The 24,462-nt window shown below is 47.4% G+C and overlaps 1 protein-coding gene across 8 annotated transcripts in view; it reads left to right on the top strand.

The window, feature by feature from the left end:
• The first annotated feature begins 2,404 nt into the window (after nt 1-2,404).
• Nucleotides 2,405-24,462, top strand: part of LOC118508424 (ras-specific guanine nucleotide-releasing factor 2-like) — a 54,309-nt gene continuing 32,251 nt past the window's right edge. Inside the window, exons 1-14 of one of the 8 annotated variants that reach the window (XM_036048200.1) lie at nt 3,892-4,030; nt 4,921-5,040; nt 11,798-12,794; nt 14,294-14,362; nt 14,471-14,638; nt 19,257-19,363; nt 20,025-20,172; nt 20,658-21,150; nt 21,334-21,756; nt 21,860-21,983; nt 22,187-22,530; nt 22,815-23,168; nt 23,251-23,583; nt 23,686-24,449. In XM_036048200.1, coding sequence (XP_035904093.1) covers nt 12,705-12,794; nt 14,294-14,362; nt 14,471-14,638; nt 19,257-19,363; nt 20,025-20,172; nt 20,658-21,150; nt 21,334-21,756; nt 21,860-21,983; nt 22,187-22,530; nt 22,815-23,168; nt 23,251-23,583; nt 23,686-24,449 — 3,417 coding nt within the window. In that variant the 5' untranslated portion in view covers nt 3,892-4,030; nt 4,921-5,040; nt 11,798-12,704. Of the gene's footprint in view, nt 2,672-3,164; nt 3,574-3,890; nt 4,031-4,920; nt 5,041-11,797; nt 12,795-14,293; nt 14,363-14,470; nt 14,639-19,256; nt 19,364-20,024; nt 20,173-20,657; nt 21,151-21,333; nt 21,757-21,859; nt 21,984-22,186; nt 22,531-22,799; nt 23,169-23,250; nt 23,584-23,685; nt 24,450-24,462 lie in introns of those variants that run through there. The other 7 variants (XM_036048199.1, XM_036048198.1, XM_036048195.1 and 4 more) reach the window with 7 other exon arrangements.

The raw sequence follows: 24,462 nt of genomic DNA, 5'->3' as shown, positions 1-24,462 counted from the left end.
CGGAAACGGCTGACAGAACAACAAAACAAGATGAACCGACTAATTTGAACCATCGTAACGATATGATTATTAGACGCTGGGTGTGCTTAATGGGCTGCTAATGGAGTTTGGCACGTGACGTGGACCTATTTAGAACGATCCATCTTCACCGAGTCTGAGCGTGGATGCTGCATGATGCTAGGACACGGTTCGGTTTATTGCCAACTGTTTGTTTAACGAGTCAACCGAAAACTTTACTCCTTGCTCGTGCTGTTAACGGAGAGAGTGCTTGTGCCGAAATGTAGCAGTTTTTAAGTTCGTTGTTCCTTTACTATTGTTTGTCTTGTTTGTCGAGTTAACTGGACTGTCCTAAACGACCCTTCCTTGCCTCTTATACAGTGTCTCCTTTGTCGGTGTGGATGGCCTAAAAAGATTTTGTGGATTGGGTCGTCTGGTGTCATTCTCGGGACATGATTAGCCCTCTGAAGTCTACCGAGTCTAATTCTCTGCACAATATTGAGGACATTCTAATATCTTATCCTAAAACCAAGGTCAGGATCTGCTTTGTCTTAAAGAGCATGGTCTCCGAAGTTTCCATCTCCGAGTCTCGGGTTACCTTGTCTAGAACGAGATTTCAGAGAAAACTGGGAAGTCTATCTTCCTAACCCAGCCCCTTGATTTCGTAGAGTTTCCAATCTATGTTTCGAGTACTGGAAGCGTTGAACTTCACGCATTGACCAATACTTAAGCTGTCCCATTTTCGATGAAGCCTTTGATGCCAAGTCTAAGTAGAAAAGAAAAGAAATCTTCAAAAAGTCCTTTGTTATTCGGACCTCTTCCTTGAGTTCTATATTAAGCATTATTTGCCGCCACAAAAAAAAGGGAAAGGTGTTTACTGGAAGGATGATGATCTGCTTGCTCCATACATAAAGCAGTCCCGAAAGAAAAAAAATGGCAGGACAGATAACTTTGTCATTATTTCTCGGTGGTGATAATTTCGCAACCTGTTGTGACTGCTGCCACCGTTGTGTCTCCAATGCCATTGACGTCATCCGGTGAAATCCTGCGGGAAAACCATTCTCTCGTTACGGGTATCGATTTCATTCGTTGGTTTTTCTTTCGACAGCTAAAGGTATTCGCTGGAATTCATCAAAGTGGAGATTGCAGGAGGCCCAAACGAGTAGCGACACACACCGCAAACTAAGCATCGGTAGGACAAATCTTTCCTCAATCAAATACATACTCACAGACACACACACACACCAAGCAAAACAAGTGAGCATTCTCACCTTACATCAATCATACCGATTGACATGATGCCGCATGATTTATGTTGATTTTGGCGCGATGACATACAGCAGTCCGCCTTTCAACGTACCGCGCGCGCACACACATGGCTGGCTGGTATGGCAGCTCATTTTAAGCGAGACGAATCTCGTTTTCAGGGTGTTTGCCATCTGAGAACGCATCATGATTTTCGATGGAAGCGACTGGTTCTGCTGAACAGGGTCGGCTCGGCAAAATCGGATCAACTCATAAATTGGCTCTAATTTCGTGTGTATGTGTGCTTATGTAAGCATCGCGTGTGCTTTACCTCCTTTTGGCGGATTTTTTTTTGTTTCGCGGAATATGTGCCGGAAGTCATCGCCCCGGCCCGGAAGTTCTGGTGCTCAGCGTACAGTTAATCAATTTCCCCCATTGCTAAGGCAGCTGATGAAGACGTTCGTTCGGCTTCTCCAGCTCCAGCTTTTGCATTCATGTTGCGGTGGCTTCTTTTGGGCCAGGTTGAATCTTGAAGTAACTTTTAACGATTAAGTCGAGCAACACGACAAAACCAACAAAAAAGCGAAGAAGAATTAAGGAAAGCGTGTTGGCGCAAAATGCGGAAAACTGTTGCTCGCTCCCGAAAGCCACCTCCGGACGGGTTGTTGGTTGGATGACCAGATCTGCCGAAAGGATTCCTCTCCAAGCATTTGACACTCTCTGGTTTGCGCTCTCTCTCTCTCGCTCTCATTCGGATAGTGTAAGGGCATCGGACGCTAGGCAGGATCATGCTCCGAAATGTCTCTCCGGTGTGCTCGGGAGCCTGCTGTTAGTTGGTTGGCCCGAAGTCTTCGAATGTTCCGAGCTCGAGGAAATTCTATTTTCGTCCTCGTGGTACCGCAACATTTGGGACCAGCCGTACACCCGTACGCCATGCAGAACAGAACTCCCGACTTCCTACCGATGTCTTGTCCCTCGCGTAGAGACATGCGACCCGAGCGAATAACCTGTGAAGTGGTTGTGTGGTGGTCCTGCTCGTGTCGTGACTGCCGTCCGTCCGTCTCCATACTCCGCGCTGCCGACCAAACCAGTGAAGGGGCAGTAGCAACAGGCGAAGCAACAGTTAGCATAGGCTAAAGCCGAACAGCGCAACCGAGCAGAGTTTCGGGTTTGGTTGGACACATCACACCGTGCCTACACGGTTGGTCGGTAGATTGTTGAGCAAATGAACACGCGAGCGAGCGAACAGCTGCTGCTGCTGCTGCTGGTGGTCCTGCTAGTGCTACTGCTACTCGCAGATAAATCGTAAATGACCAGGACCCAAACCCAAGGACGCGTACAGCCAGCGGATGCAAATACACGCCACGCCAACAAGCAAAAGGGGTTGAAATCGATCGTACCGAGAGGAGCAAAGTGAATTTAGAGAAGGGTAGGTAGAGCGCTTTAATTATTCATTATGTGCCTCATATTTGGAACGGAACAGAGGAATCCTAACCAAAAACGGAGACTTCATCGTCCCAAAAGAACATCTTCTTGAATCAATCGCTCTTTTTAAAGCAATCATAGCAACAGCTGATTTTGCCCTGGTTACTAGTATCAACGTGATAGTGACAGCGTGAGAAAACCGGATCCTTTACAACCTGTGCATACAGTTCCAACCGACGGTGACCACACTTAAGCCCACAGCATAACCATAAACGTTTCGTTCTGGTCTGGTGTTGGGATGGCTAGAGCATAAAACATAAATACGTAATGTGGCCATCATAATATCGCGCGTGGCACGAACCGCCATCGTCAGGATGCGGGCGAGAAAGTTCGAACCACGCGCGTGGCGAGAGAGTCGGGCCGATCTCTATGGGACTCGCGCGACTCGTGAGAAACGACGACGAAAACCGACGACCGTGCTCCGGAGGAAAGTGAAAATTTTCCTCTTTTCCAGTCGTAAGTCATCCTTCGAGCGCATCAGCACTGTTCAGACACAGTGTGCACAGTGTATGTGTGTATGTGTGTGGTACGGTGTTCGGGGGACCTCTGATTCCCATTCGGTCAGTCTGATTGGCCGCACGACAGGTGGTGCTGGCGGCGGTGGTGGTGAAGATGGTGGTGAAACATTCGCTTAAAGTTCCTCCAGTCCAAAGTGCAGTGAGAATAGTGTGTGTTTACTGTCGTCGCTGAAAAGACCTCATCTTTTTTGTACCGTGAACAGCTCAACTCCTACAAAGGTAACTTTGATTAGTGAAGTGAAAAACGGGCGAGTCCGGGGAGTTCCACGCGGAAGATGGGACCCCATTAGTGGTGCCCCCGTCCTCTCCAGAACAAGTGCGTGTGAGTGTAAGGGTAATTTGTGATTCTCACGAGTGTGTGTGTGTATATGTGGTGGGGCAGCTCATTCCGGAATTCATTAGCGTACTGTGGCGTGAGGCCCCTGACACAGAGAAAAGGTCCTCGAATCAGCCGTTTTCCTCCGAAGCGGGTAATTCACCTACAAGTCGGACACTGTTGCACACCTAGTACAAGCAGGTGGTTTACTCCAGAATGCTCCACTATCCATAAAGCGCTCCGACAAGTAGCAGAACAAAAAGAACCACCTGTCGATTGCAGTTTTAAATTAAATTCTCTCATTTGTCAATCACACGGTAGTGCAGCTGGAGGGACGACGATTTCTGTGGCACGCCATCGTGAGAACTGCTCCACACCTACTTGATTTCAATTGCGCATAATTAACCACGATTCCCCGGGGGTGGAAATCCTGGGCAGTGCCAGCCGCTGATCGCTGTTGACCGTGAAGGTGATAATTATGGCATGATTTATTACTATCTCCGCACTAATCAGATGAGCCTTTTGTGTGGTATTTTCATTTCTACGGGATTTGTTCTTGTAACAAGGCCTGGTGAAGACACACGTTTTTCAACTTCATTTTCCAACTCCAAGAGAATGGATGGATTAAGAGTGGAGATTGATGGGACACGAGCGTCGAGAAGCATTCGCCTCCGTGTACAAGGCACGGAGAAAGAATGTGTTTGGAATGGGGTGGCCGACGCTCAAACACGCTGCTTCAAGCGCTCTCAAAAATCCCTAAATCCTGGTTTACAAGGATTCTTGGAAAATGCGTAAGAAATTGCGCGCTTTGAAGATAGCATGTACATGTGAACCCAACCCCGGCGTGGGGAAGGTAACATTTTCCAAAGGCTCAACCTTTCGCTAGAATCATGTCTGAATGGCAACGGGACAACGAGCATGAAGAAGCAGATCGAAGAGCTTTCGTGACAGCTTTTTTTGCATGAGAAACAATGCGCAGCTTTGATGTTTTCCCAGGGTGGCCTGGGTGGTTGCATGGTTGACTGTGCGCGCCCACACGAGAGCAAGGACATCCGGATGAGATCGAGCAGCAGCAGCTACTCGATGGGATGGGTGTGTGTAACCTTGCGGCGATGTCCAGGCTCCGTGTGGCCTATTTTCTACGTTGCACAATATGCAGCAAGGTCACTCCAGACAGACTGCTGACTAGAGCGGAACAACAGGTCGTCGTTGTGAGTGGAGGAGCAGAGCGGGTGGGGTGGGGTTGTGTGGCACTACTGTGTCCTTGAGCGTAGATAATGTGCGCTTGTGTTACTGTCTTTGTTTGCATACGATCAAGGTCAATCTGTTATTAGCTGAAATAAGTTCAACATCTTCCAGCGAGATTTTGGAGCACAACCTGCGACGTGTAAAGCAACCTACTTACTGGCAGTGCTATTCAAGCGTCGATTACGTAGCTTACTAACATGCGATAAAAGTTGCTCCTCCATCCAACCATGGGTAAGTTTTCATTTTCACGGTAATGCGAGCAAAGTACAATGGCTCGCAAACTTGTGAGTCTATTGAAAAGACGAGAAAAACTTTTCCGTTTACATCTTTTCAACCTACCCCCTGGAGGGATGATGAGCATTTTAATATCCGCCTGCCTCGGTGCGCCAAGCAATTTCTATGATGGTACTGCTAATGGACTAATTTTCTTTATTGCGATTATTAAAAATAATCCACTGATATGCTCCCAGAGCGCGCACACACAGTCACACAATTACCGACGCTTATCTCGCACTCCCATCACATTAGCATAAGCGCTAAGCTGAAATCATATTACTGGCGCGAAACGTACGTAATTTAATGCCATATAATTTTGAGCACGTTTCGTCACCATATGCACCTTCCGGATTGCCCTGCGAGCTCCCTAGTCCTCATTTATCTTCTGACGAATGGGTCTTCCCACACGATGATCTCTGTTCACACTCGATCGATTCTGGATGACACATTGCGTGGGAAACTTCCCGGTAAGTGGGCGACTTCGGCAACGCGCACATCTCTGATTTCTTCGCACTACGTGCAGTGTGACGTACTTCGATTTCGCCGTACACAAAGCCCTTCCTATCAACGAGAATTTCAGCTGCCAAACATGATCGAACTGCCGGGGTTTAGGCAGAGCTTTCCCGTATCTGGCGCACGAATCTCTGTGGCGCGGGAAGACACTGCTGTTTCGTTTTTGTTTTTCCTTTTTTTTCGGCGGGCCAGAACTGCGTACCTCCATTAATCATACCACTCAGGATGTGTCAAGATCGGGACAGAGTCAAGAAGACGATGTCCGCCGTAAGACAATCGTGACTGGGTGGCCCATCCCCCCCCCCCCCCCCTAAGAGTAGCGAAAGAGTGAAAGTCTATTGAATACGAACCGGAAGCCTTTTTCTCGCTCCAGGAAAAGCACTACAGTCAGCAGCGGCGATGACGATGATGATGCTGACGATGATGGAATGAGGTTTTCCAAGTCGTTGCCGAACGATGATTTAATTTGTTCGGGTATAAGAGCTTTAGTTTAGGTAAGGCAAGCTTTTATTTATAGCATTCGGCGAATTCCGACCGACTCGTTCGGCCGGATGTGATGGGAAAACGGTGGTCAAACATCAACATTGGAGATGAAGGGAATGGATTTTGCCACTGATTGCGTGTTCATCGAACGACACGTGCCCTGTTCCGGCTGGTTCAGCCTAGTAGTTTTCGTCGAGTAGACAGACACTAAACGTTGGCAAGATGTTTCTTGTAAAATGGAGAAAATTTCACACAAAAGTAAATTGACCTTTTATTTGATGTTTTGCGTGTGTCGAACTGCGCAGAAAAAAACACAATTAAAAACTTCATTTTAACTTCCGATCCGTTCGAAGTAAATAAGTGTCCTTCATCAGCTCGCGCTAGTATCGAATTTTAACTACTTAATCAAAGTTTGATGATGCTACTGATTTGCCCAGTAGGAAATGCAAATCACAACAATAGCAGCCGTCTAGCAATAACAACAAAACCTGCTTAAATACCGCTTACGCCCATATTCTATTCTACTTTCGGAATTTTCGGCACGTTCAGTTCAACCGAGAAAAGCGAAGGAAAGTTTATTTTCATCCCTTCGTGAAAAAACTCATCCAACGCGCTCGGAGATGCGAATTTAATTGAAATGTATCTTACATTAGACAGCACCTTCAACTCCGCCACCCGTCTCGTCCCACTTTCCTCGGAAGATACGGCTTATCATGCTTGGTGAGCTGTTTTTAGGCGCAACAAATATTCCCCGGTTGAGTTACATCCTTCCTGAAATCGACATCAGCAACCGAGCAGAAGGCAGCCAGGGTAGGGCGCAATGACGTCGACGCACTACAGCCACGACGCATATACATTCGATGGAGCAACCGTACCGGGTCATTACACTGCCCGAAATCCCTCTCGAAAAGCGCTCTCGGAAAACGGATACCGTACCGGGCCCGCCGCCAGCGACGCCACCGTCGAGCCCTGATTTGTGTGCTGGGTATTAGGATGATTTTCATCGACTTTCCGTCAGACCCGCATGCATCCCGAGCAGGTTGAGCAGTCTGAGTTGGGAACGGGTAGGCGAAACAGGTCGCGAGGAGAGGACTTTTTGCACTTGCTCTGCTTGTTGTGCTTTGCAGCCATGGCAGAAGATTACACCCGATGCTGGGACTCGATTCGAGAACCTAAAAATAAACCTCCGTTTGTCATGGGTTCGGGTTTAAGGCACTGGATTTTCTCTCCGGTGTCCATGAGGTACGTGAATTTGCGTACGTGTATGTGTGTGTGTGTTTCTGAGGCGCACGTTTAAAAACGCTTCCGATTGGTACGAGTCTCGAGCAAGGACGAGTTGATGAAGGACAAACGTGCCACGGACGATCAGGCATTTCCTTTTCTATGCTGGCCTGAAATTACTCCGCTTTTGGAGCTCTTTTTTGTGCTTGGGAAAAGTGGAGCATGTGCATGCTGAGAATGTATGTAAAAGGTGTTACCCTAGTTCGGAGAGAATTGAGAAACCGCAAAAGATTATACAAAATAACTAACCGTGGGAAAGGCACGTTTCTAATGTGAAGGAAGTTGTTGCATACGTGCTCGGTTTGTGTGGCAAAGCTTTATGCTTGATAAAGCTACGTTTGTGAAAAAAGCGAGATAGTAAATTATAACTTAATAACACCAAAATTACAATGTTTAGTAATCCGTTCAATTCAATCTTATCCAGCCTGTTATGCGAATTGCCTACCCTATAGGCGCAAAAAGAGACAAAACGAGAACAAAATCCAAGCCCAAATGATATAAATGAATCCTATTGCCTTATCAATCGGTGAAAGGCAAAAAACACGCACAACCTAGACACTTACCACCATTAGTGAGGTTATGGATCCCGTGGAAAGCGTCCGACCCACTACACCGGGTCTGGTCGCGCTGGTCGATCTGAGCAAGCGTTTCCTGAAGGAGTTTCTTAATGCCACTCGATTGACTTCTAACTTCGGAAGCACTCGATAGCGCTCAATAGCGAAAACCACCATGGTACATTTACTACCGTGATTCGCGACCATAAACCGCTTTAATGGGCTTGTAAAAGCTAACACGGGGAAGGCTATACGGTTGCTCTTCTGCAGAAAGCCACGCGAAAACGTGACGCTTCAGCAGATAGCTTTAAGCACGGTGCAGCAACGAAGGTTCTCTAGTGGGTACGATGTAACCGTATAAACCGATAGAAAAGCGAGAAAGAGAGAGAGGGAAAAAAGAAGCGTATATTGCAAACTTTTTGCCAACACGACCGTTTTGCGGCTGTCGAAGTTGTCGAATATTGTGGGAAAGACTTTGTCGGCGAACAGCTCGAACGAGGGATAAACAAAATTTGGGTGAGTACTGGGAACGGACGAAAGTTCCCACGAACAACTTGAGAAAAAATAACCAAGCTTACATACACACACACACACACACGTGCTTAAACACGGGTCGCACAAAATGGCAGAAAAAGCATCACCGAGGGAAGCATAAATATTATTTTAATGCATACCAATAAAACGGACCATTTTATTAACGATCCACCGGGAACGAAAACCCGCTGTATTTGCCCGTTCCGACGGGGATGATGTAGAGTTAAGCATGCAAAGTTCTTGTGCAATCGGTCGATTTTGCAACATTGAACCAATTCCCGCAGAGATACACCGGGCAAACGAGCGATTATAAATAAACCCCTTCAAGTTTATTTTTGATTCGATTAACAAAATTAATCATTCAAATCGCTTCACTAAAATGATGGCAAACGGATGTTTTGTGTGTGGTTAACCGGTCTTGTGACTTGTTCACCGCTTTAAAACAACGAGCCAACTCAATGAATGACTATTCTTTTCAATTGTCTTTCAATTGTCAGTAACATTGTCGGAAATTTTCCTACCACGGGGACGCCGGTGCCGACGAACTTCCGTATCAATGTCACTCGGTGCAGAGAGAGAACGAGCGGAAACGGAACGTCAGGCGAGACGATGTCAGTGCGAACACAAACGGTCCTGATGATGATGATGATGATGATGGTTTCAGAAAAGTGCACCTCGGGCAGGATGTAATGAGAAGCAGTAGTACGATAATGCTCTTAGTGCAATGGCACAACGACAATCCGAAAGCTCCGGGCAACCGAGTTGCAGAAGTGCATTGGCCCTCACCGTCGACGGCGGTCGTCAACCACGTCAATGTTGACGTGGTGGAACTGGGCTGGCACCGTTGTTTTCCACGACTCTTTTGTACAATCACAGGAAATGACAATCCTTTTCCACCGATTTGCTATTATTTGTTGACATTTTACGGTGGCAGCAATGCAAACGAACAGTGTGCAGCGTTTGTATGCAGAAATCATCTTTATTAACGTTTTTCTTCTCCGTCGCTACCCGAACCCCGGATGCTTGCGAGTGCTGCGAGACATTTTGTTTACGAACTGAATTCATCGAGTCGCTTGACATACAGACGTACAGTGATGCTCGGCAGCAGGAAAATAGCGTCCATCAAGCTGATTGAATATGTGCACCTTCATTTATTCCGATCCGCTTGATAATTCTACCCTGGGCCCTGCTGGACGCACATACGCACGCCTGCTGCCACCCGACAGAACGAAAGCAATTTAAATATTGAACTCACGAAAAATCGATCATCTCGCTGGATTACATTAGCCGCCCATAAGGGGAGCGACAGGCACCGAGCGCGCGTTTATACTACACTACACAAAATGACATTTTTATCGAGCACCATGCGCCTCCATCGAGCACCATGCGCCTCCATCTGGTGGTGGTGTTGTGTGTGATGAAAGTGGGATAAAAAAAAAAACCACATTGACTGGAAGGGATGATTTTTTCTTCTTCCTTTCTATATCGTCTATTATTGGTTATCGATTGAAGCCATTGAAATATTACCCCCTTGATACAGAGCGTGTGTGTGTTTCATTGTGGAAAAGGAAGCGCGTAAGCTTTCCATGCATACGAGGCCTCTCAAATGGGTTACAGCAGAGACGTAGCAACGGAACGGTCGGGGTTTTGTTCTCCTCTCTTGGTCGCTTTTTCTCCTATACCGAATGGTGAATGGTAATAGGTTTTGTATTACTTTTCGCTAAATTATCCTCCTACGATGCTACGATTTCCGTTGGGATTTGTTTTTCTAATCAAATTTCATTCGTGGCGTTTGCTTATACTGTTTGTGAGTGTGTGGGTGTGTGCAAAAAAAAAGGGGAATATCTAGTGGAAATAATTGACCGTCATACAATCTCATTCGATCGTATTGAGAACTAATTTGAACTTTCCTTTTTCCTCGATAGGGACAAATGGTGCGACATGATGTAAGGGAAAGTTTCCTTTGTGTTACAACTTTGGAAAGCAAGATGAAAAGCCCTCAAATGCAAAACACAATACAATGCAAGCTTTTGTTCGAGAGCGGGAGAATATGAATGGAAAAGTAACACAGGCGCTCATATAACCACATCACACAAACCAGAACCTCGCAACACACCGGGAAGGTCAGCTGGCAAAAGTTTTCCCTCCTTTTTTATTGGAATTTTACTTCCACTTTTAATCTACCCACCTTTCTGGCTTCTTTAACTGTGTGTCTGTGTGTGTGCATCTGTGCGCCACTGAGGAAAGTTTTGCGTATCGCCCAGTCTAGCAAAGTTCGGGTACGTAGCCACACGACCACCGTGCCCGTTAACGTCATCACGTCCATCAGCAGCACATAATTTCGTTGGAAATTCCTCTTCAAAGGGTTTTAAAAGTGGTCCGAATGAGTGGGCTCCATTACCAGCGCCATCTTTGTCAAACACCCCAGCGCACACTCACACGGACAGCGGTAAATGATGCTTTATCTACCACTGAAGTTGGTTGGTGTTCCAACCTCCGCTTGGCCGCATGAAGCTAGAGTAGCGTGCAAAAGGTTCATTTGTCTCCATTAGGGTCCCCCTTAACGTGGTGGGCTGAGATCTGGGTAGCAAAGAATCTTCGTTCTCTTCGGCGCTGTGATGCGGGCGGTTCAAGATGATCCTCCCAGGATCTAGTGCAAGAGCGAGCTGGGCTTCGCGGCCTCCTAAGACTCGGTTTGGTCGAGTACAGGCTGCTGATTGGAGCAGCCGTACGTCGATGCTGCCGGGTGCGGTTCTAAATGGTGCCATAAATCTGGTAATTTAACACCAATCGTTGTTGCTGGCGAGAGATCAAACGAACGAAGCGAATTGAAACCTCGCTGCCTCTGGTGCCAGGTTGATCGAGTGTAAATGGATTATCGTTATAGGTGTTTAGATTTCTTTCCCGTTGCTCTGGCCGCCCCTGGGATTGTGATTTATTCGCTCCTGTTTTCACCCTCTCTAGAGAACGCGAACAGATTAGCGCAAAGCCAACCGCAACCGCAAGCCCTTCACACACACACGCACACGCAACAAAGGAGTTCTGAAACCGGGCGTGTAAACCGCATGAGTTTTCCACGAAATTAGTGCTTCGTTTCTTTTTACCGGAACATTGCCAACCAACCGCACCACACAGCATCGATAAATAGCCGTGTTTATGCGTTCAGGGGCGGCAACTGGGAATCCTTGCGCATATTTAATAAAATTATTTGCAAGCGCATATAAACACAATTTTCGGCACACGTTGATGGCTTGTTGTTTTCTTGGCTCCGTTGGAAGATGTTGCTTGCGGTAGGCTGGTAGCCGAAAGTGATAAGCTGTTATTATTCATCCATTTCTCTTCTTCAGTTGTTCGCAGTTTGCCAGCTGCTTCGTCATGATTAGCATGATGAACTAGCGAGGAAGCGCCGGGTGGACGGGTACGGACACAGCGTAGCTCATCAGCAAGCCCTCGGTAAATAATGAATTTCTGAGGGCCACAGCGGACTTTATCGTCTCTTTATCGAGCGCGCCCGTTCCGGCACCTCGAGCCAGCACTCGAGGGAAGCCGCGACAACTACCGACCTCACACAGAGGGGGGACGCTTTAACGGCGGTCAACGAGGGGGCTGAAACACGGTGCCTGGCACAATGACGTTTTCTCATCGCTACTGCTGCTACCAACGCCACCACTGAGAACCAACCTGAACAAACAAACAAACGCTCAACGAACGCGCCCTGCCGAGTCACCGAGGGAAGATATTGACGGGCACACTGCGTGACAGCATGTGACAACAGTCAAACAATGCACTGCTTTGTGCGAATCGAATCGCGATCGAGCAACGTGCCCAGTATTATGACAATCGAAGACGGCACCAGAGACAAGCGGACAGTAAAGCAGTAAAGTGGCCGAATCGAGCGTGTCCTTACACCGAGCTCACCGTACGCTGCGCCGTATGGTTAGTTGGACGGGTGCAGGCGTGTATTTGTGTGTGCCGATCGGGTGAAGATGACATTTGCCCATGGAGTAGCAACGATGACAATAGCAGTGGCATTTCGGAAAGTATCCACCAGACAGCGGCATCAAACATTTGGCGAAAAAAAGGCCACCGTCAGTCAGTGCCGGTGTGCCTGTGGTTGAGTGAGAATCCCTGCAACGGGAAGTGTAATTTTGTTACAAATATTTGAAGAGTATAACCGAGCAGAGTTTGTGTGAGTGGGTGTTGCAAATAATTCTCAGTGCTGAGTGAGTTTCGATTTCTTTATCGCGTGCATCGATGCTCAGCCCCAAAATGCAACGTTCCGTGCGTGTAAACGAGAACCAGCTGATTATGCTGTCCGATCGGGCACAGTATGATCACTCGATGGTAAGTAAATACATTCAAATCTTATATCGTGTATTTGTTTTTTTAACAGTGGTCGAATATAGGGATAGAACTATTTTTATTCTTTCTTTCTTAGCCTACCGGCTTCTTAGGTCATGTCTGCCATTTCTGGCTCATTAGACTTATTGTTTCCGCATAGTTGGATAGTCAGCCCTCATTATGGGAAAAGCGCTAAGATGAGATTTGAACCCCGGTCCTGCCGTACGAGGACCGGCACCGCTGCCACATCTACTACCGGGATGGAGACGCCTAGTGTATTATGATAAGCTCTGCACACAAACAGTTATACAAACTAGCACAGTTTTTGATCACCAAATATCAAAATCGAATTTTATATGAATGAAACTTTAAGAAAAACTAAATAATTACAAAAAAGGAGCAGTCCGGTGGTCGAGGTGATAACGGCGACGGTCTTCACACTGCAGGACCGGGGTTTAAATCCCATCCAGACCGCCTCCCCGTACGTGGGGCTGACTACTTCACTACGGGTTAAATTAAGTCGTAGAAAGCCAGAAATGGCAGACCGAGATCTCTCGAGGTTTTGATGCCAAGGAAGGGAAAGAAGAAAGGAAAAAAAACAAAATCCGGATAAATAGCACTTTTCTTAAATAAACTGGAATACAATTTAGATTTAGAAAATCCAGAACTAATTTGTTAACAACTAGGAACTTAGAAACCATTGGAATCCGAGGAGAACAGAAGTCCCGTATTTTAACAAAAAATTGATTCAACAACTTTTCACCCAGCAAATACCCAAAGTGCAGCGTGTTGTTGCTCTTCGTTAGCATACTTTATTTAAATTTCGGAACACCCATGTCGTAACAGTGTTCCGCAAAAAAAACTAACACCACAACACAATGTTCATGTGCGATGTACGTTGTTGCCCGTGTTGTGTCGTGTCCGCAACAGAAGAAGTTCGTATTTGCATGGACACTAGCAACATGCGACGACGACGTGGTAAGGGTTCATTTTCGACCGAACCTCCTGATGCTGTGCGAGCAGGGAAAAGTTTTGTCGTTACAGTTATTTACCACTTGCCGGGTGGAACACATATTTCCCTCTAATTGAGCATCGTCATCCGTGTGCTGTCGGATTCTCGCACCAAGGTCCTGGCGCACATGATCCCCTTGTGGCGAGCTTGTTGCTCCGACACAGACCGGCCGACGACGCCGGGTTAAACCAATATCAATTTAGACTACACCATGTTTACTCGAGACGGGGCATGTTGAAGCAACACGCGGGCAAAAGAATAAAGCCAGCAGGATTTGCAAGGATGTACCGTGGGGAACAGTTTGTTTTATAGTGTCGTAGGTTCTCGGATAATATCGTCGTTCAAAATAATGCTCTGCAAGTACTAAAGTACTAAAGAACGTCACACCCAAGAAAAGCCCGTGAGAGTATAAAGCTCCGTAAAGCTTGCCTCTTCCCATAACACATCTATATCAATTAATCTTTTTTTTTCCCCTTTCTTTCCCTGTCAGCACGGACATCTACACAAACGCACATCCGATAATAACAAATGGCAGATGCGTTGGTTTGTGCTCTACCAGGTAAGCCGTGCCGTCTGGCTACTGTGTAAATTCCGCACCCATTGGCATGATGATTAGGAAATTGCTCTAATTACTCGTGTTTGTTCTATTTTCTCCAATTTCCTTCAGAACTTACTCTTCTACTACGAATCCGAACAAGCGTCGCGGCCCTCCGGACTAATCTTTCTGGAGGGCTGCTACTGTGAGCGGCTTGTTTCAGCCCCCTCGATATCAGGACCCCCCATATCAACCAGCACCGGTCAGGCGCCGAAAATTATTAAGGAAGAAAAATTACAGGTACGCAGTTTCGTTTTCCCACCACACGGACGAAGAATCAATTTTGATATCGTTTTGCGGACATTATGTGTGTTCTTTTTTCTCGTTGTTACTGTCGCTTGCTTAAGCGATCCTTCGCCCTTGAACTTGTCTTGGACGTACATCAGTAAACGAGTACACAACATACCATGCTGGCAGGCTTCATATCGCGTAGATGTCCTGGGTCGAAACCCTGGAAAAGTGTCATCGTTTTGATTGGGGTTTTCGGCTTTGCCGCTTACGGTTCGCCGTCCCATCTTTTGGTGGGGATTCGGGGGATTCTGGGATACGAGGATGTTGCGATAATCCTTCACGCGTGAACTTGAGCCCAGGGCGAGCAGGACGGACGAACGAATGTTGCTAGAGATTGGAAGAAAAATTAATATATGAGACCAATTTATCACATACGCAGTTTATTGCCGGCACGTGAAACATTCGTTCACGGGTTTTTATGGGGCCCCGGTGCCCTCAGCGTTGATCGCGCAGCGAATGTGTGACAATCATTGTTACTCGCGCGTTTATGCACTGCGAGTCGCGCGGCAGGTGTTAGATTACACTTTTCCCGGTACATAAAAACATAAAGCGGGCAACCGAGCACGGGCCCGACACGTAATGGCAAAGCGTAACACATGTAGGAGCAGAAAAATGCGAACATAAATCATCACCCACTGGGCAGAGAGGAGAAACAATCTTTGCCGTTCGGGTGGGTACGTATCGATTAGAAGGATTACAAAGGATTGCTGGTGAACGGGAATTGAATTAAAAAAGTGGAACGGTACATGAGCTGTAAAATGAATTCCTTTTACGATTACATCTCTCCTCGAGCAAGCTGTTTTTCTATTTTATTATAGTTCAAAAAGGAACAACAAAACTTGTGGCCGTTAAAATCTCCCAGATCTGCAAGGCACGATTTGCAAATGGGAAAAGTTTTTTTTCCTTTCTCTGCCAAGCTATCGCAACAAATCGTCGAGCGAATGCACAACAAAAAAAAAAAAAAAAAAACGGCAAGAAAAGAGCTTTTTCCCACCCGAAAAAATAGCTTCTTCATAAAACGGCACCTGGCGTGTTGGTGGCGCCAGGAGCCAGAAGGTCGGAGCAAAAAACGGACGCAGCAACAGGCAGCAAGGACTGGTAATCAGATATTCATGAACAACCCTGAGATGAGGTTGAAGAACGATGAAATTAAGACGTGAAGGCGTGCGAGATCAAAACCATTCAGCAGGTTAGCGAGAGTTCAGCGGCTAGTGAGCAGCACGGTGGGGCACGATGCTTCTGCTTTCGCTACTTGATAAAATAATAAGAGAGCCACATGAATAAAACATACGCTTAAGCAGAGAACCCTCCGTACACGGATGTCCATTGTCTGTTCAACCGGTACTCGGGGTCCGCCTTGTTCTACGTTTTGTACCGGAAGGACACTAGCAGTTGATGCTATACGGAAGTTAAAGTCCTGCTTCTGCCTCGAGAGTCGAGGTCAGTGACGTGTCGGCCATTTTGAAATCCATTTTATCACTCTAAAGCACCAGAGCAGCAGAGAGTTGTTAGAGAGAACATAATTTTTAATCTTCTTTTGTTCCCTCCGTATGTCCTGTGTTTGTTGTCGGAAAAGCCAAAAAGCCAAACGAACTGTTTGTTTTTCCAGATTTTTTTTCCTTTGGTTTTCCCTTTTTTCAATCGCACCTCAAATGGGAATTTGTCCCTCCTGTCGTGCAGTCGTGCGTAAAAGGCCAAAGAAATATCAAACTGCTCGCTTTCCTTCCGTCCCGTTTTCTTTCCGACTCGCCCCAAGCCCCAAACGCGTTGTTGTCGTTGTAAAATCGAAAAGTTTTGCTTCGGCAGCTTATCTGGTGGATCGAAAATGTATCGTTCATTTCGTCAGCGGTGGGATAAAAACGGGAGAGAAAAAGGTTGCGTTTTGCTTGTCAGAGCGATTGATCCGCTTTCTTGGAATAGGGCGACGAATGGGGTGGAGGTGTGGTTTTTGAATTTCCTTCGTCCTCGCTCGCTCTCCTATAGACCAACCAATCAAACTAAATTATAGCAATTCTAGGCGTTTATCGCGTGGCGCGCGCTCCGAAATGCGAAACGAACGAAGTGTGCGGTTCAATTTCAGTTACGATTTAGTTCCATCATGATTAATTCATAATGCTGATGAATCGATCATTTTAAGGCGGCGCGAGTGTGTGTGTGTATGCGTGGAATCATTTGTTTTGTAGAGTTTGGGATCGTGTTTAATACACACAGCATCAGTTGTTGACTCAGTTATTTTCACTTCATAATTAAACCAACAACGGAAGGCTGATTGTAACGAAAGCGCACTTGACGTTGAGAGTTGAGAATTGCTGAAGATTTATTTATGCAAACTGTCAACCACTACAACGGTACTCGTAGCGATAGAATGCGTTAAGCAAGGGGTTTTAGGGGTTTTAGGGATGACTTCAATAAAGTATCTTTAGCGAGGAAGAATGTAGCCAGCTTATATTAGTCAGTTAGTTATCAAACACGAGAACAGCGTAGCGGTCGAAGCCTGCTGCTGATCTCCATGATACCGGTCACGATCTAGCCTCTCTGACGATCGCGTCAAAGTCATCTGCCCATGACCCTTATGTCGGTGAGAACGACTTATAATGTTGTTTTTATTCTAGTGAAATCATCAGAAACCCCCTCTAAATATTCTTCTCCATTCAAATCGAAAATACTTCAGAACACGTCCTTCAAACGGCAACATCATGACTGTGTTTAGTGTGACTGTTTACACTGGTTAAGCTAATTCGCTTCAAACATGCAAACAGACACACACACACAATCAAGCGATAGTAGTGATGCGATGGCCCTTTTCGAGATGATACACTTCACCCACCTCGCTAAGTGGCTCACTGCCGAGCCCCCGACCGGGCGTTTATGGTGCGAATAATTAATCCCGCTCCTTTCGTCATCACAGCTGCTGGCAATTATGGCAAAATCACACTTTTCAAGCAGCGCACGATGAGAAGGGAAGAATTTAATTCGAACCCTTATTCGGTTTCGGTTGTGTAATGAGTTTTCTGTTTTAGTCCTGGCTCTTGGCTTCGCTTGGCAGCCGCTGACACACTGCCGAGCACGGTACGGAACAACAGCAGGTCCGGAAGGCGGTTTCGTGGTTGCAAAGCTGGTGGCAAGCTTGGAGTGTTTTGCACCACATTGCCATTAGCGAAATGGGATGATGAAAATGCTTCAGCGTCGGAGCGAATGGGAATGAACTTTGCACATAGTTGGATGCAACTACGAACCCGACACCGCTCGGAGTTGCTGCATTACAGCGTCGAGCGATGGGAGGACTCTGGGTGGAAGATGTTTCTCAGCCAACGCCTTTCTTCCAAGGCGTTTTCACTGGCATGAAAACAATTTAATCAAATTTGTTGGCTTCAGATAGCTCGCACAAAACAAGTCACCTTCCGAAATAAAGCAATTCTAAGTGCTTAAAAATTAATCGACTCAACACATGTACACTAGCGCTCCTTGCGGAGATTTACTTCAGGGACTCGCCCCATTCCGATGGTGTGTTTGTGCTGGATGAATTTTTCAACCGTGAACCGTGCCGTTTCCGGTGCGCTTTCACTTTGGTAACAGTTTTTTATTGTATCTTGTTTGCGCCTTCTACGCTATTCGGGAATTAAGAGGAAGAAAGGAGTCCCATGAAGCGGACGAGTACTAGAGTAGCGATACGGTTCCTACCATCCTTACTTGTGGTCATCTCTTGTGTTTGAAGAGCATTGCCGTACGATTGCCGCTGGATATGAATGCAGACAAACAAGGGATTTCAACAACAATGCGGCACACCAGTGCACCAAAACCCGAGACCCAAGAAAACCCTGAAAGGATATTTGATTACAATCCCTTCGTCTTTTTCTTGTGCCACAGTTTTCGTTGCCTGAGTAGTGAAAGGCGACTCTCAGTAACGTGACGAGCTAGGAGAAATAAAAGGATGAAGCATCCTACAACAATGCCAATTGCTGGGCCTGGTATTTATAGATTCATAAATTTAATCTCTCCCAGAATGTAACCGTGTCTGGCACGGGTGTAATATTTCATTTGACCGCAACTGCACTTCATTTAGTTCCAGTGAAGCGATTGGTTTTCAGCGCGAGAAAACAAACCCCCGGATACAAATGAAAGAGCAAAAATTAATGCGCAATAAAGTGAGTCTGAGTAATTGATCCTGTCTCGTTCGAATAATACGCTCCAGACGATCCAGTTTTGGGGTTTTAAATTTAAATTGGGTTCGATTGCGGAACCATAATAAGGTTTCTTATTATTAGACTTGCTTTTTTCCGGTGGAGGCTGTATTTAGACAGTTTTTTTTACAAAATTTAAAGCAATCACAGCACATGGCACGACAACAGCTTCAGTTGATTGCAGAATGTTTCCTGATGATACTACAAGTGAAGTACGTAATTAGCGTGTAGAAGCGCACTTAAATGTGGATAACTATATCTTGTGCTGCGTTTGACTTATCGTTGTTATCGTTTGTGAAAACATCTAGATAACCCTGCATTTTCACAGGCTAAGTTTTCCAGCTTAATCCTTATGTACTGATACTATCGTTGTTTTTTTTTTACAGCACTGCTTCACTATTTGCTACCGACGAGAAAACCAAAGACAGTACGAACTACGTGCGGCCACGGAATCAGAATGCTCAGCCTGGATCATTGCCATACGCGAGGCAAGGTAAATGGAGCTTTCGCAATTAGAACTTCCCCAGAACTCAGTTAGAAAAACTCCTTTCCTAGTTTAATGAGGGCCAAACGGTGGATGACTTATGGCCAACGTTTCCGGCGTGAGAAATAGTTATTGCATAATTTTACATGTTTAATGATTGTTTTTCTATGCTCGTTATGTTTTCTTTTTTGGGGAGAAACCGAACGAATGTTTCCAGTGAAGATAGTGTAATAAATCTCCAACCCCAGCTCCACCCACTTTCCCACGGGGTCCACGTATAGGACCCGGTCCTTATTTAAATTCTTCACTTCACTGTCCTCATACATATTCATTGCGAAAGCGAGAAGCCAGCCAGCAAGAAACCGGCAGCCGACACTCGACTCCCAAACGCTCTTCAACTGATTGCATTTTAATTAGTACACTTGTCGGCTTTGAAGGCTCGCTTGCTCACTCTCTCTCTCTCTCTCTCTAGTTAGGTGCAGTTTCTACTTTCTATTTTACTGCTTGGGAAATGGGTGCCTCTTCTTCCCTGTTTTCCCTTCCTCGCCTCCTGCTACCGTCCTCGTCCGTCCGGAATGGTTCACGTAAATATATGTATTTCTTCTGTATGTTCGTCCGTTCATTCGCCATGCGCCCGACACGCGCGCTCTTGAATAAACACCGCTTCCAGCTTCAACAAACTGCTGCTCCAGAAGGAGGAACTCGAGCAGAAGCATGTCCATCTGTTGCAAGTGGTCGAAAGCGAGAAAACGGCCAAATGGCAGTACACTCAGCAGTGCGAGGAACTCGCCTCGGAAATACGAAAGCTACGGGCCGAGGTAAGTAGATGTTTGTGAGTGTGTGTGTGTGTGTGTGTGTGTGTGTGTGTGATTTGCGGTGGAAGGGGAAGGGAACAAGTAGCGAGGAAAAGCCGGGAGGATTGTTTGTATGCGTGTTTGCATCCCGTGGGACGGAACGGAACGGCACAGAAGGTTATTAATCGTCCTCAGTTTTTGCTTGCCTTTCGCTTCACCACACACTTCAACGACATTGGCCGGAAGCTTTTCCGGAAGCATTCAGTGGTTTCTGAGAACGGCCCGGCCTAGGTATTGATGAAGAGGTTGTGAGGGGAAGAGTGCACAAGGAGTGGACTTTCAACGAGTGGGTTGTTTTGGGCATACTGGTAAGGCGGAGCCACGCACACACAGTTAAGAACTAATTATTGTTTTGACTTTCCTCGTTTCCGGTTTTGGCGCGTGTCGACATTCCGTTTTCACGATATTTCCTGCCTGGTGGGCATTGCCTCGGTTTCCGGTTCGGGCAGATTTGTGTGCTCAGAAAAGAGACCCGCTCGAGCTACTCGGCCACACCCGTCGGACGGGGTAGCTTCAGTGTGCCGGGCGACTCACAGGACGATCACGGTTCGCTCCCAGGACTGTGCGCCTCGGTGCAGGATTCCATCGAGCTGCGTAAGATCAAGAAGGTGCAGAGCTTTTTCCGCGGATGGCTATGCAGACGGCGCTGGAAGCAAATCGTGGAGGAGTACATCCGCTCGCCGCACGCGGAAAGTATGCGCAAGCGGAACCATCTCGTGTTCAGCATGGTCGAGGCGGAGGAGGAATATCTCGAGCAGCTGGAAGTGCTAGTTGCCTGCTTTCTGCGCCCGTTCAAGATGGCCGCCAGCTCGAAGAGGCCACCGTGTTCGCACGAGGACGTCAACTCGATATTTCTCAACTCCGAGACGGTTCTGTTCCTGCACCAGATCTTCCTGAAGGGATTGACCTCACGACTGGAGTCCTGGCCGACGCTAGTGCTTGGTAAGACTGCTTCTACTCCGTGAAAACCTGGCGCTGCTCGCTAATGATGCCGCGGCCGTTCTTCACACTTCTTGCTCACCTACCTAACGCGCTTCTTGCGGCCTCTGTGCACGCCTCACATCCCTCTCTGCCCATTCGTCATTTTGTATAAAATTAGCTTTAATTTTCCGAATACATTTCTAGGCGATCTGTTCGACATGCTGCTGCCCATGCTGAGCATCTACCAGGAGTATGTGCGCAATCACCATTACAGTCTACAGGTGCTGACCGAGTGCAAGAGCAACACCAACTTTGCGACCGTGCTGAAGCGCCTGGAAGCGAAGCCGGCCTGCCAGGGCCGCAGCCTCGAAACGTTTCTCACCTACCCGATGCATCAGATACCGCGCTACATCATCACCCTGCACGAGCTGCTGGCACACACCCCGCACGATCATGTCGAGCGAAAGAGCCTACAAAATGCGCGCCAGCAGCTCGAAGATCTATCGCGCCAGATGCACGACGAGGTGTCGGAAACGGAAAATCTGCGCAAAAATCTTGCCGTCGAGCGGATGATTGTCGAAGGTTGCGATATCTTACTCGACGTCAATCAGGTCTTTGTGAGGCAAGGTGAGCGAACACACGAGCGGGAATGTTTGAACGCAACGGAAAAGCTTTTGCTGCGTCTATGCTGTCAGATTTCCATTTTATGCTGTCACATTTTCGTTCACAGGAAGCTTGGTGCAAGTGCCACCTGGTCGAGGACGAATACGCAGCCGCCTAGCGTCGTTCAAAAGCGAACGTGATGCCGTACGACAATGTTTCCTTTTCTCGAACCACATGATTATAGCAACAAGGTAAGCAACCCTGTCTGGAGCTTTTACTGCGCTTCATTGCTGTGAAATATTTCACGCGATGTTTTCATCAAGAGATACATGTGAAATATTTCATGCGATGAATTATCCCACGATTCCACGTTTCGGGACATGCATAAGCTTTGGAAACTTTCAGAAACTATCCCTTGCGCTTGAAATTTAATTATTAACCTTTAAACTTCCAGAACTTCGGGAGGCCGTTTACATCTGTTGCCGGATGTGGGAAAAATTCCGCTAGCCGATGCAACTCTCGTCGAAGATCCGAGCGAAGTTCAGCACGATGATGAGGATGCATCCGTTTGTTCCGCATCGACCCGCGGCAGTACGCTGAGCGTTACTGAGTCGGTCAATGCAGGCAATAGGGACTTTAAGATATTTGTTGAATCGAAATCCGGTGCCCGTCACGGAATTCATCTTGTAGCACCTACAATTCAAGACAAGGAAGCATGGATAAGCGATATCTCCCAGTGTTTGGATAACATTCATATGCACTCGTTGCTTTCGCCGGGAATCGGAGGATCCTCGGGAGGTAGGTGAAGACCGCGGCCATGGCGTGAATGTTGAGTGTAGTGCACACTGTCAGCTAGCTGTTGTCTGCTCGCATCCTGGTGGTATCCTGATCCAATCTTTCTCTGTTTCTCTCTTCCCATTGCACCACACAACTGTATGTCACTTGTCCACTGGATGGAAACTGGATGTGCTTGAATTGATTCCCTCCCGCCCATTTTGAATTGCATGTTTCTTGTCACCCTCTCCCGCCCGGATGGCTGCCGATTGTCCATGATCCGAAATCTGAAGCATCTCTTCTTGCAGGCCATCAAGCGCTACGTGCCGATCCTCGGCTATTTAAGGATGACGTCGATATACGTTTCTCGAGAACATTGAACTCGTGCAAACTACCACAGGTGCGCTACGCAACGCCGGAGCGCTTGCTGCAACGTCTTACAGATCTACGGTTCCTGTCAATAGACTTTTTGAACACGTTCCTGCTAACGTACCGGGTGTTTACCGACGGTGAAACGGTGCTGAATGCATTGAAAAGCGTTTTCTATGATCCACCCGTGGAACCATCGTGCGATTGCGAGCATCAGACGGATTTCCTTGAGCTACCGTATCAAGACGGGCGTGCTTCTCCACGCCGCACATCCGGAGCAAGCTCCGTCTCAGGTACGTTGCTTTGGACGTTCGTATAAGTTATACGGCCATGGCAAAACATTCAATGAAATGGCTTTATTTTCCCCCGTGCTAGGTTATTGCTCGGAAGGAGCGGACCGAGATCGTTCAATGAGCGGTGACTCAACAGGTCTACGCTTCCGAGGCTCTCGCAGGGGTTATCAAAGTCATCAGAACTCGGAGCAGGAAACACTGTCCTGGATTCCGGAGCAGGTGGGCCCAGTAATAATCCACAGCACGCATCATCTGAACGAGAAGGTCGTGGAGGAAAAGCCAATCGAACCGACGGGTGGAACGGCACATTTGCAGAGTAAATCTCAGCACCAGCTTCACCAGCAGCCACAGGACGACTCGTACCTGGTCATACCGAAAACGATGCCGGGCTCGAGTAGCTCCGATACTTTAACAGGTGATTAGGCAATGTTTATGATACATTACACACTTCCGCTCGGGTGTCCCACATTGCTGCCAGCGTACTAATCCTTGCTGTCGTGCGTTGTACATCTTTCAGAAACGGCCATGAGTGGTCCTTCCTCCCCGTCCAATCTGAGCAGCGTCACACTGGTAGGATCAACCGGTTCCGGAGGACAGGATAAATCAGACGACACACCAACAGAGGGAGCGTTCAAGTACGGCAAAGCACCCACCAGCCCATTGCCCGAGCGTGTTAATCCTAAGGCACACAAAATCTCTACCCATCACACCACCGCCACCACCGCCGCCACTTCCACACCCCCTACGCCCACCATCTGCACAACGGACACAAGCCAAACGGAGGACGGGCCCGGTCAGACATCAAGAACACCGGACAAACAACAGCCAGCTTCGCAGGATCAGCAGCAGCAGCAGCATCATTCGCCACAACATCAGCAGCAACAAATTAAAACACCTCCAACACCCCCGACCGTAACCACCACTCCCTGCTACAGCCCCTCCAACGGACACCCGTCGAACGGCGCTTCCCCAATGCACCAGCAGTTACAGCAGCAGCAATCACTTCCGCTCAAAGTGGAACAAGCCACCATCGTGCAGGGCCGGCTCGAGATTGGAGGTCCGAAAATCGTAACTCAACCTTATCTGACGACCACGACTACAACGACGGTTACGATAACGACGACGACAACGGCCACGTCCACAAAAAGCATTTCGCCGCCTCATCTGCTGCCGATGGACCGTCGGCCGAGCGTCGGCCACAACATTGCCATCCCGCATGCGGCCCTCTGTCAACATCGACACAGCCTGCAGCTGAACGGGGACGGCAGTCTGTTCAACAAGGTACGTACGAACC

This window comes from Anopheles stephensi, chromosome 2 (genome assembly GCF_013141755.1).
Source record: "Anopheles stephensi strain Indian chromosome 2, UCI_ANSTEP_V1.0, whole genome shotgun sequence".
Classification (NCBI taxonomy): Eukaryota; Metazoa; Arthropoda; class Insecta; order Diptera; family Culicidae; genus Anopheles; species Anopheles stephensi.
Note: the sequence above shows the minus strand (reverse complement) of the source record. Positions and strands in the feature narration are given on the sequence as shown.